General features: G+C 41.3%; 1 protein-coding gene across 3 annotated transcripts in view; it reads right to left on the bottom strand.

Moving 5' to 3' along the window:
• PLS1 (plastin 1) overlaps nucleotides 1-12,833 on the bottom strand; it is a 208,794-nt gene that overhangs the window by 48,961 nt on the left and 147,000 nt on the right. For all 3 annotated transcript variants that reach the window (XM_070405916.1, XM_070405914.1, XM_070405915.1), the window contains 2 exons: nucleotides 12,426-12,591; nucleotides 12,202-12,344 (listed from right to left, as the gene is read on the bottom strand). In XM_070405916.1, coding sequence (XP_070262017.1) covers nucleotides 12,202-12,344; nucleotides 12,426-12,591 — 309 coding nt within the window. The remainder of the gene's footprint in view (nucleotides 1-12,201; nucleotides 12,345-12,425; nucleotides 12,592-12,833) is intronic.

Raw genomic sequence — 12,833 nt, 5'->3', positions numbered from 1 at the left:
ACTGAAAAATACCAAGTTACTCATTCTGGGTGTGTCCTCATTGGTGCCATCGTCCCATTGCCCTTGTGTCCTGGTGAGAGAATATATGCCTAGTATGAAGTACAACTTTTGTGTAGAAGATTCTTGAGAAATAACTGTCTGCTAGCAGTCTGTCCAACTTGAAACTATGTTCTGTACTCTGGTTCCTGCAAGTAAGGTTCCAGAGCTCCTGATTGCTTTTAATTAACTACACAATAGTTTAAAATAAAAGGCCAACATATACTTGTAATATAACTTTAGACTATGAGGACTCAACACCAGTTATGTGCCAGAAGCCAATTCCAGCATGTCAGCAGGGCTGAATCATCTGGAAATGGCTGAGGGCATTTCCCCAAACCTGAAAAGGATGCATTAAATGATTGCTTGCGGCCAGACAGCTCAGGGCATTTCAATCTACTTGTTATTGCCTTCTACTGGCCAAACACCTGAAAAACCATAGACAGTTTCACCAATCTGACAATGATTCTGTATACCTAACCCTACCCTTTGATACACACACACACACACACACACACACACACACACACACACACTAGAGGCCCGGTGGACAAAAATTTGTGCACTCGGGGGGGGGGGGGGGGCCCTCAGCCCGGCCTGTGCCCTCTCCCAGTCTGGGACCCCTCGGGGGATGACCACCTGCTGGCTTAGGCCTGCTCCCCAGGGGATTGGGCTTAAGCTGACAATCAGACATCCCTCTGGCAGCCCAGCAGCCCTCAGGGGATGTCCATTTGCCAGTAGGGAGCACACCTAAGCTGCAGTCGATCATCCTTAGTGCTGCTGAGGAGGCAGGAGAGACTCCCACCACCACCGCTGTACTGGCAGCCATCAGCCTGGCTTGTGGCTGAGCAGAGCTCCCCGATGTGGGAGCGCATTGACCACCAGAGGGCAGCTCCTGCATTAAGCGTCTGCCCCCTGGTAGTCAGTGTGTGTCATAGTGACCAGTCATTCCCAGTCGTTCTGCTGTTAGGGTCAGTTTGCATATTACCCTTTTACTATATAGGATAGAGGCCTGGTGCAGGGGTGGGGGCCGGCTGGTTTGCCCTGTAGGGTGTCCCGGATCAGGGTGGGGATCCCGCTTGGGTGTCTGGCCAGCCTGGGTGAGGGGCTGATGGCTGTTTGCAGCTGATCACACCCCCTTCAGGGTGGGGGTCCCCACTGGGGTGCCTGGCCAGTCTGGGTGAGGGGCTGAGGGCCGTTTTCAGGCTGGCCGGCGACTGAAGCTCCCAGCCTCTTCTTTTTTTCTTTTTCTTTTTATTCTGGGATTTATTTACCTTCTATAATTGAAACTTTGTTGCCGTGGGGATCTGAAAGCTGGCTCCTGCTCGCTGCAGCTCTGAGGCCACGGCCTGCTGAAAGCAGGTATCTGGGGTTTGTTTAACTTCTATAATTGAAACTTTGTTGCTTTTGGAGCTTAGAGCCAGGCCGCGGCAGGCGGGGAACCTTGGCTTCCTCCATCACTAGAGCAAGCAAGCCTCCTGCTCGCTTTAGCTGCTTGGCTGCCAGCCGCCATCTTTGTTGGTGGTTAATTAGCATATCTCGCTGATTAGCCAATGGGAAGCATAGCGAAGGTACGGTCAATTACCCTTTTGTCTTTTATTAGATAGGATACATACTAGAGGCCTGGTGCACAAAAATTTGTGCACTCGGTGGGGGGGGGTCCCTAGCCCGGCCTGCGCCCATTGCAGTCCAGAACCCCTTGGGGGATGTCCACCTGTCGATTTAGGCCCACTCCCCGGGGGATCAGGCCTAAGCTTGCAGACAGGGAGCCCTCGGGGGATGTCCGACTAAAGGCTTAGGCCCCCAAGGGAGCTGTGATGAGGAAGCTGGGGTGACAGAGGAGCCACGCTGTCCAGCCCCGCTGCCCTGGGTCGGGTCGCTCATGGGATGCCCGGGCAGGCTGGCGGATCACTGCTGCCCGGCCCAGCCGCCCCGGGTTGGGTCGCACACGGTGCGCCAGGGCGGGCAGGCGGATCGCTGCTGCCCCACCCAGCTGCCCTGCCCCACCGCCTCGGGTGGCAAATAGCAGGCCGGGATGGCGGCGGGGCAGGCAGGATGGCGCTGACCCGCCCTGCCTGCAGTATGCAAATTAGCCATCTTTGTTGGTGGTTAATTTGCATATCGCACTGATTAGCCAATGGGGGCGTAGCAAAGGTACGGTCAATTACCATGTTTGTCTATATCTATCTTGCCTTAGGACAATTTGTGTTAATAAATAGCAAGGGGTCCTGAGACAAGAACTTGGTTTCTTTAGCCAAGCTCCTCTGGCCCCCAAATGCCTTTCAAAATTATGTTTCGTCTTTGGACTCTTGATTAATTTACACACAGTGCTTCTCCAGATTCCTGAACCCTTCTAGATGCTGGATTAAGACCACTGGCAGTTATGTTTCAGTGAACCCTCTCTTTTGTTAAGATGCTAGTTTCTGGAAATACCTTTCTGCAAGTGGTAAGCATGTCTTTTTTATCTCTTTGGAGGAGGCACAGGAAAAACATCAATAGTGCTAATGCATTTTGGGAACACTTTGGGAAAATATTCATGCTTGCCACCTGTTAATTTTTAAATTTGTATGCATGAGGTTACAGATTGGCAATACGGGAATTGTTAGGCATATTTGCAGTCTGTGTTCATAATGAAGAAGAGTGTAGCTGCATTTTCCTAAAATTAACATCAAACAATCAAACCTGAGTATTGTGCAGAAAACATGTTCAGTGTACACAGACCAAGTATTAGGCTTGTGTCACCTTGTGTGGTCATCCCACTGGGAGAATTCTAGCACATACTTTGGGAACATAATTTCAATGGGAAATCTGCCACTGTCAGATTTCTCTTTTCTTCTTTGGAACAGAGCAAAGACAGTTGATTCACAGAGTGTTCTTTCTTTTTGTTTAGTTCTCATTTCAATAAGTCAAAGATGTGTTCAGGCATTCCAGGTAACAGATGTGTATGTAAAGTTAACAAATATAGGCTTTTAAGAAATTCAACTCTTTAGATATTACACCCAGTCTATAATGTTAAATATGTGTCCTTAAAGAGTTTGAGGTGTATGTCTTCCATTTCATATTTTTCACAGGCTATGGCATGTGCAGAATTAAAGTACCAATGTAAGACTGTCCCTGTGGGCCCAGCGATTATATGTGAACTCATTCAATCTTCTTTAGCCAGGGCCCTACCACTGACATTGTGATTTTGCTTTGAGACCTTTCCTCTCCTGGGCACTGAAGTGCTATAGAGCCAGCTGGCAAAGAAACATCACATGTCTTATGCTAAAGCCACTACCTGATTTTTTATTTGCAATTTGAGCCAGTTAAAGACCAATACATTTCCTTTAAAAAAAAAAAGAGAGCAATTTCAAAATGGTGACAGAGTAAGTGGAAGCTACACTGACACTCTCCCAGGACCAAACTGGAAGCACAACTAAAATACAGAAAACCACACTGAAAAATCAACTGAGGACTAGCTGGAGAGAACTCTGATAACCAAGGACAGAAAGTGGAGATGCAGTGGTTCTCAACCTTGGATGCACATTAGAATCACCTGGGAATCTTTTTAAAATCCTGATTTCTGGGCCTCATCCTCCGGAAATTCTGTTTCTTTGTTATGGGGTGGGGCCACAACATTAGTAACAAAGAAACAGAATTTCTGGAGGATGAGGCCCAGAAATCAGGATTTTAAAAAGATTCCCAGGTGATTCTAATGTGCAGCCAAGGTTGAGAACCACTGACAGAGATTGGTAGGAAATGCAGAGATGCGAAAGGACTGGCCGCGCTTAGATAGATAGCAGCTGAAGTCCCGGTGGGATATATCAGCTGTGGTGGTGGGGTTCCCACTGAGAACTCTGGGGTGTAAACCCCAAGCTGGGCTCCCCAGCCCAAAGCACCAGAATTGGGTAAGGTGCCCACAGAACATCTGGCTGTGAAAAGCAAAGGGTTGCTCTCTGCCAGCCAGAGACAGCTGAAAATGCAGGCACCCTCTTAAAGGGCCAATGCACAAAATTTCATGTGCAGTCACTCACTTTGTGCTCCAGCAGAGGGAGGGAAGAGTGGACTAGAGCTGTTTGGGTGGGGAGCTCTGGGGTGGGAGCTCAAAGAGCACCCACCCTGGTTTCCTGAGCTGAGTCATTCCCTCATGCTGCAGAGGACAACTTTCTTCTGCAGACCTTTGCTATCCAGGTGCTTTTTGCCTGGAAGGAAGGCAGTTGCCCCATCCTGTTGGAAGAACTCTCCCCCACCCTGTGGTTGATATCCTGAGACTAATTAAGGCTGATAACAATCAGACTACAGTCAGAAGAGCATCTCTGGAGGCTTTGAGTCTTTGCCTGATCTCCTTTTGGGTCCTGAGCTAGGAAAAGCAGACGCTGGTGCATATCTTGGGACTTTGCAAAGTCACCCAGCCCCAGCAGAGGAAGCCACAAGCTGTGGATTGCTGATAGGGTACTCAGGGCCAGTCACAAACAGCATCCGACACTGTCCTGAACTAGGGATTAAAAGTCATAGCAGATCTACCTAATACACAGACACAAACCCAAACAGGCAGCCAAAATGGGGAAACAAAAAAGCCAGAAATGAAAGAACAAGAGAATTCTCCAGAAGAAGAACTAAATGAAATTGAGAGAAGAAATTTATCAAACATAGTGTTCAGAATAGTGATGTCAAAGATGCTCAACAGCATGAGAAAAGATATAGAAACTATGAAGAATGACATAGCAATAACAAAGAACACAGTGGAGGGAATATAGAGCAGATTAGGAGAAGCTGAGGATGGAATCAATGAGTTATAAGACGGGGTAGAAAAAATCAGTCAATTAGAGAACCAAAAAGAAAAAAAAAACAATTAAAAAACCGGAGAACAGTATAAGGGAACTGTGGGACAACATGAACATAACAATATTTGCATAATAGTTGTGCCAGAAGTGAAAGAGAGAGAGCAAGTGATAGAGAACATGTTTGAAGAAATAATGGCAGAAAACTTACCTAACCTGGTGAAGAAAAAGTCACACAAGTTTAGGAGGCACAAAGCAAGAAGAGTGCTAAGCAAGAAGAACCCAAATCAGCCCATACCCATAATTAAAATGCCAAAAATTAAAGACAAAGAGAGAATCTTAAAGGCAGCAAGAGAAAAGCAAACTGTTACCTACAAAGCGGCTCCCATAAATCTATTATATGATTTCTCATCAGAAACTCTACAGACCAGCCCAGCCAGCATGGCTCAGTGGTTGAGGATCCACCTATGAAGCAGGAGGTCACGGTTTGATTCCTGGTCAAGGCACATGCCCAGGTTGCAGGCTCAATCCCCATTGCGGGGAGTGCAGGAGGCAGCTGGTCTATGATTCTATCACATCATTGATGTTTCTATCTCTCTCTCCCTCTGCCTTCCATTCTGAAATCAACAAAAACATATTTATTTTAAAAAAAATTTAAAAACCCACAATGTACAGCCAGAAGAGAATGGCATGAAGTATTCAAGGTAATGAACAGCAAGGATCTGAAACCAAGATTACAACATCCAGCAAGGCTATCATTCAAATTAGACAGCGAAATAAAAAGCTTCCCAGACAAACAAAGGCTAATGAGTTTATCACCATCAAACCAGCACTGCAACAAGAAACCTAGCTCAGAACAAAAGACTCACACAGGATAAGAGTGAAGGGATGGAAAAAATGTTTCCATGCAAATGGAAATGAAATAAAACCTGGGGTAGCAATACTCATATCTGACAAAATAGACTTCAAAATGAAGGCCATCACATTGATGAGACAATAAAGGTCACTACTTAATACTAAAGGGATCAATCCAACAAGAAGATATAACCATGGTAACCATATATACACCCGATATAGGAGCACCTAATATATATATATATATATATATATATATATATATATATATATATATATATATAACTTCTAAATATATATATATATAACTTCTAAATATATATATATAAAACTTCTAAATATATATATGTAACTTCTAAAGGACTTTAAGGGAGATATCAACAACAATATAGTCATGGTAGGGGACTTTAACACCCCGCTGACTTCACTGGATAGATCTTCCAGACAAAAAGTTAACAAGGGAACAGTGACTCTAAAAGACACACTGGATCAGATGGGTAGAACATTTCTTGCCAAAGTTGCAGAATATACATTCTTCTCAGGTGCACATGGATTATTCTCAAAGACAGATCACATGTTAGGACACAAAACAAGTCTCTACAAGTTCAAGAAAATTGAATCATATCAAGCATCTTCTCAGATCACAGTGGAATGAAATTAGAAGTCAACTACAGTAAAAACACCCAATAACATTCAAACACACAGAAGCTAAATAGCATGTTATTAAACAATGAATGGGTTACCAATGAGATCAAGAAAAAAATAAAAAAACTTCCTGGAAATAAATGAAGATGAACAAACAACAACCCCAAATTTCTGGGACACAGCAAAAGCAGTCCTGAGAGGGAAGTTCATAGCACTACCAGCCTACTTCAAAAAACAAGAAAAATTATTAATAAACTAACCCTACAACTTAAAGAATTAGAGAATAAGAATGAAAAAAACAGATTAAGTAGAGGGAAGGAAGTAAAGTTTAGAGCAGAAATAAATGACATAGAGACTAAAAAATTAAATAAAATAGCTCTGGCTGGTTTTGCTCAGTGGATAGAGCATCAGCCTGCGGACTCAAGGGTCCCAGGTTCGATTCTGGTCAAGGTCATGTACCTTGGTTGCGGGCACATCCCCCGTGGGGAGTGTGCAGGAGGCAGCTGATCGATGTTTCTCTCTCATCGATGTTTCTAACTATCCCTCTCCCTTCCTCTCTGTAAAAAATCAATAAAATATATATAAAAAATAAAATATAATAAAATAAATGAAACCAAGAGTGGTTCTTTGAAAAGATAAATAAGATTGATGAACTATTAGCCTTACTCATCAAGAAACAAAGAGAGAGGACCCAAATAATATCAGAAATGAAAGCAGTGAAGTAACAACTGACACAAGAGAATACAAAGGATTGTAAGAAAATACTATGAACAACAAGCTGGACAATATGGATGAAATGGATAAATTCCTAAAAATATACAATCTTCCAAAACTGAATCAGGAAGAATCAGAAAACCTGAATAGGCCAATAACAACTGATGAAATAGAAACAGTAATAATACTAATAATGATAATAATAATAATAATAAAGAACTCCCAGCAAACAAAAGCTCTGGTCCGGATGGCTTCACAGGGGAGTTTTACCAAACATTCAAAGAAGAACTAACATCTATCTTCCTCAAAGTATGCCAAAAATCCAAGAGTAAGGAACACTTCCAAGTTCTTTCTATGAAGACAACATTGTCCTAATTCTAAAACCAGGTAAAGACACTACAAAGAAAGAGAACTATAGGCCAATATCCATGATAAACATAGATGCTAAAAATCCTCAACAAAATTCTAGCAAATCAGATCCAGCAATATATTAACAAGATCACACACCATGACCAAGTGGAATTTATTCCAAGGATGCAAGGGTGGTACAATATTCATAAATCAATAAATGTGATATATCACATAAACAAATTGAAAGATGAAAATCACATGATCATTTCCATAGATGCAAAAAAAGCATTTGACAAAATCCAACACCCTTTTTGATAAAAACTCTCAGCAAACTGAGAATAGAGGGAGCACATCTCAACATAATAAAGGCCAGATATGACAATCCTACAGTGAACATCCTATTCAATGGGCAAAAACTAAAAGTGTTGCCCTTAAGAACAGGAACAAGACAGGGATGTCCTCTTTAACCACTTTTATTCAACATAGTACTGGAAATCTAGCCACAGTGATCAGACAAGAAGAAGAAATAAAAGGCATCCAAATTGGAAAGAAGGAAGTAAAACTCTTATTACTTACAGATGACATGATATTGTACATAGAAAACCCTGAAGACTACACCAAAATACCACTGGGTTTAGTAAAGGAATTTGGCAATGTAGCATGATACAAAATTAACATCCAGAAATCTATGGCATTTTTATACACCAATAATAAATTTCCAGAAAGAAAAGCTAAACAAACAATTCCATTTACCACTGCAACAAAGAAATTAAGATACTTAGAAATAAATTTAATCAAGGAGGTAAAAGACTTGTATTCGGAAAACTACAGGATGTTGAAAAAGAGATAGAGAAAGATACAAATAAGTGGAAGAATATACTGTGTTCATGGATTGGTAGAAATATCATTATTAAAATGTCCATACTACCCAATGAAATCTACAGATTCAATGCAATCCCTTTGAAAATAACAACAGCATATTTCACAGATCTATAACAAATGCTCCAAAAATTTATATGGAACCAAAAAAGACCCCGAATAGTTCCAGCAATCTTGAGAAAGAAGAACAAAGTGGGAGGGATCACAATACCAGATATCAAGTTATACTACAGAGCCACTATACTCAACACAACCTGGTACTGGTACAAGAACAGGCATATAGATCAATGGAAGAGAACAGAGAGCCCAGAAATCAACCCAAGTCATTATGCTCAATTAATATTTTCAAAAGGAGGCAAGAACATACAGTGGAGTCAAGACAGTCTCTTCAATAAGCGGTGTTGGGAAAATTGGACAGAAACATGCACAAAAGTGAAACTAGAGCACCAACTTAACACCATACACAAGAATAAACTCAAATGGATAAAAGACTAAAATGTTAAGTCATGAAACCATAAAAATCTTAGAAGAAACCATAGGCAGCAAAATTTCAGATATCTTTCATAGCAATATGTCTACCTATATATCTCCTAGGGCAGTGGTCGGCAAACTGCAGCTCGTGAGCCACATGCGGCTCTTTGGCCCCTTGAGTGTGGCTCTTCCGCAAAATACCACGTGCAGGCATGCACATACAGTGTGATTGAAACTTCGTGGCCCATGCACAGAAGTCGGTTTTCGGCCTGGGCAAGTCTATTTTGAAGAAGTGGCGTTTAGAAGAAGTGGGGGGTGTCAGTCGGTTGGGCGACAGGAGAGGCGGTGCAGGCGGGCCCGGGGATACGCAGTGCTGTGGGGGAGGCGCATGCGATTCATGCACGAGTTGAGTGAGCCAGTCAGTCAGCAGTCTCATTGTGCAGTGGTTAGTGCTAGTTGCGTCTGCAAATCGCGCATGGGTGACAAAAGATAGATGAAACAAGTATACAAGATGAGTGTGGATGGGAGAGTTGGAAGGGGTCGACCTCAGCGAACGTCCCTCAATCAGACTGAGGACATTTTTAGCAAAGGCCAGCTTAGGAGTACCCTAATTAAGTTAATAACAATGTACCTACCTATATAGTTTAAGTTTAAAAAATTTGGCTCTCAAAAGAAATTTCAATCGTTGTACTGTTGATATTTAGCTCTGTTGACTAATGAGTTTGCCAACCACTGTCTTAGGGCAAAGAAAACTATGGAGAAAATAAACAAATGGGACTATATCAAAATGAGAAGCTTCTGCACAGCAAAAGAAATCATCAACAAATTGAAAAGGGAGCCCACTCTATGGGGGAACATATTTGGCAATGTTACATCTGATAAAATTTAATATCCAAAATATATAAGGAACTCATACAACTTAACCAAAGGAAGACAAACAATCCAATTAAAAATGGACAAAGGACCAAAATAGACACTTCTCCAAAGTGGACATACAGATGTCCAAGAAACATGCAAAAATGCTCAAAGCCACTGATCATCAGAGATATGCAAATTAAAACAATAATGAGGCATCATGTCACACCTTTCAGAATGGCTACCATTAACAAATCAACAAACGATAAGTGCTGGTGAAGATGTGGACAAAAAGGAACCCTAATTGACTACTGGTGGGAATGCAGACTGGCAGACAATATGGAAAGCAATATGGAGTTTCCTCAAAAAATTAAATATGGAACTGACATTTGACCCAGTGATCCCACTTCTAGGAATATATCCTAAGAGTCTCAAAGCACCAATCAGAAAGAATATATGCACCCCTATGTTCACAGCAGCGCAATTTACAATAGCTAAGATCTGGAAACAGTCCAAGTGCCCATCAGTAAATAAGTGAATAAAAAAGCTGTAATACATTTACACCATGGAATACTATGCAGCAGTAAAAAATAAGAATCTCTTACTCTTTGAGACAGCATGGAGGGACCTGGAGAGTATTATGCTAAATGAAATAAGCCAGTCAGAGAAATACAAAGTCTCACATGATCTCACTTATATGTGGAATCTAATTAACAAAATAAACAGATGAATGGAGTGGATCCAGAGACATAGAAGCATGGAACAGACTGTGGAATCTCATAGGGAAGGAGGAGAAGGGTGGGTGGAGAGGAAGAGATCAACAAAAGAGCCGAGGCCTGTTTGGCTCAGTGGATAGAGCTTCGGCCTGTGGACTGAGGTGTCCCGGGTTCGATTCTGGTCAAGGGCATGTACCTGGGTTGTGGGCACATCCCCGGTGGGAGATGTGCAGGAGGCAGCTGGTCGATGTTTCTCTCTCATCGATGTTTCTAGCTCCCTATCTCTCTACCTTCCTCTCTGTGGAGGATCAATAAAATATATTTAAAAACAAAAAAACAAAAAAACAAAAAAAACACAAAAGAATGTATATGCCTTTATGCATAACCCATGGACACAGACAATAGGGTGGTGAAAGCCTGTGGTAGGGGATAGGGATGGGCTAGAATGGGTCAATGGGGGGAAAAGGGGGGTATATGTAATATTTTCAACAATACAGATTTAATTTTAAAAAATGATTAATATAATGACTAAACTGAAAAAAATTGTGGCAAATATTTAAAATTATCACATTTGTATGTTAAAGACATGACATTAAATTGGAGTTAGATTTGCTGAACTAAACTCACCTGTCATATAAAATAAAGTTTGTAGAAATACCAAAAGAAAAAGAGAGAGAGTCCCCCCAAATAAAATTTTAAATGAGCATATTTTAGATGAAAGCAGAGAAATACAATGTCACTTCAAAGAGAGATTGTCATCTAGGCCATTAGGGCAAAAATATAACCTGACTGAAGGTGTTAATATATCTAAAGAGAAAATATGAGTTACTGTTAACACTGATTAGTCTGAAAAACAAACACAAAAAAAGCATATAGAGAAGAGTCACAGGGACCCAATTTGGCAATGCCTGTCTATGCAGTGACAATAACAGTTATTAGGCAGACTGAATGTTACAGTTTCCTTGACAATGGTCTCTCAGTAGCGAGGGAAGTGTTTCAAGCTACCGTGGTTGAGAGACCTACCTGAAGACCTCCTTTTGCCTACTGATTCTCTGTGCCCTCAGATAATTTGGTTTCCTATTAGCTGGTTATTGGCAAAGTGGCAGTAAGAGTGTTGAACTGGGCCTCTAGTCCATCAAACAGACGTAATTCTCAAACTGACATTCACTTTATAATTTAGTATATCTGTGTAATATAAAATGGAAAGAATGCTTTAATCTGCTAAGGAGTATCTCCTTCATTTCATAGCCAGTTGTATTTCCTATTAAAAGCCAATAAACCAGTTCTTTTTTTTTCTAAAATATATTTTTATTGATTTCAGAGAGGAAGGGAGAAGGAAAGAGAGATGGAAACATCAATGATGAGAGAGAATCACTGATTGGCTGCCTCCTGCACGCCCCTTACTGGGGATCATGCTCACAACCCAGGCATGTGCCCTTGACTGGAATCGAACCTGGGACCCTTTAGTCCGCAGGCCAACACTCTATCCACTGAGCCAAACCAGCTAGGGCAGTTATTTTTAAATATAAGATTTTGTGATTATAATTCTCAGAGAAATGCAAAATTTCGTTTCCTAAACTGTGCCCTTGTGAATTAAATTCCAATCCAAATTTAAGTCTGTATTTCTCTTTTTAAAAAAATACATTTTTATTGATTTCAGAGAGGAAGGGAGAGGGGAAAAAGATAGAAACATCAATGATGAGAGAGAATCATTGATTGGCTGCTTCCTGAGTGTCCTCTACTAGGAATGGAGCCCACCACCCGGGCATGCGCCCTACAAGGAATGGAACCATGACCTCCTGGTTCATAGGTTGACGCTCAACCACTGAGACACACTGGCCAGGCAAGTCTGTATCTTTTTTGTTTTTACATTCTGCATCCTTACTTTATGTTACAAATTTGAACATTAAAATATAAACCTTAATGTCTTGGCTGAAGTTGTTGATGGTATGCCATCCTGCATTGGTCAAATGGTAGTTCACCCATCGCAGCAATAATTCCTCTGGAGAAAGCTTCATCAGCTCTTCTAGTTCCTCACCTTCATTTAGCAATGCAATCAGAGCTGAGAGGAAAACATAGAAATATAAATTCTTCTTGCAGCAAGTGTACGTAAATGAAAAGTAAATATTTTTGATGATCATACCTTCATTCCTGGAAATCTCAATATCAGCAAAAAGACCAACTTTGATGATCTGCCAGAGAAGTCCCAAGACCAAGTGAGGTTTTCCTTCTTTGAGATCCTGTGCACCAATATTGACCACTGTACATCCAATGGCTGAGGCAGAATTCAGGGCTAGGTTTAAATTTTCCTGAATTGCCACAAAGAAAAATACCCATGAGGAAGTACTTTCTAAAGTCTTATCAACAAGTTAGGAAGGTAAATAAGAAACAAAGGATTGTGAAATTTCAGATTTTTAAACATAATATTTAAATAAGCAAAACACCGATATTTAAAAGAAATTTTCTATGGTTTTAACTATTACCTCTATATGCCAATGATTTTCAAATCCGTATCTTCAGCCCACACTTTCTCTCAGTGCCCACTCTAAAC

The sequence above is a fragment of the Myotis yumanensis genome, unplaced genomic scaffold (assembly GCF_028538775.1).
Source record: "Myotis yumanensis isolate MYYU_CA2020_CCGP unplaced genomic scaffold, mMyoYum1.0.hap1 SCAF_2, whole genome shotgun sequence".
NCBI classification, from domain to species: Eukaryota; Metazoa; Chordata; class Mammalia; order Chiroptera; family Vespertilionidae; genus Myotis; species Myotis yumanensis.
The sequence above is the reverse complement of the archived record's forward strand: the minus strand, read 5'-3'. Positions and strand labels throughout refer to the sequence as shown.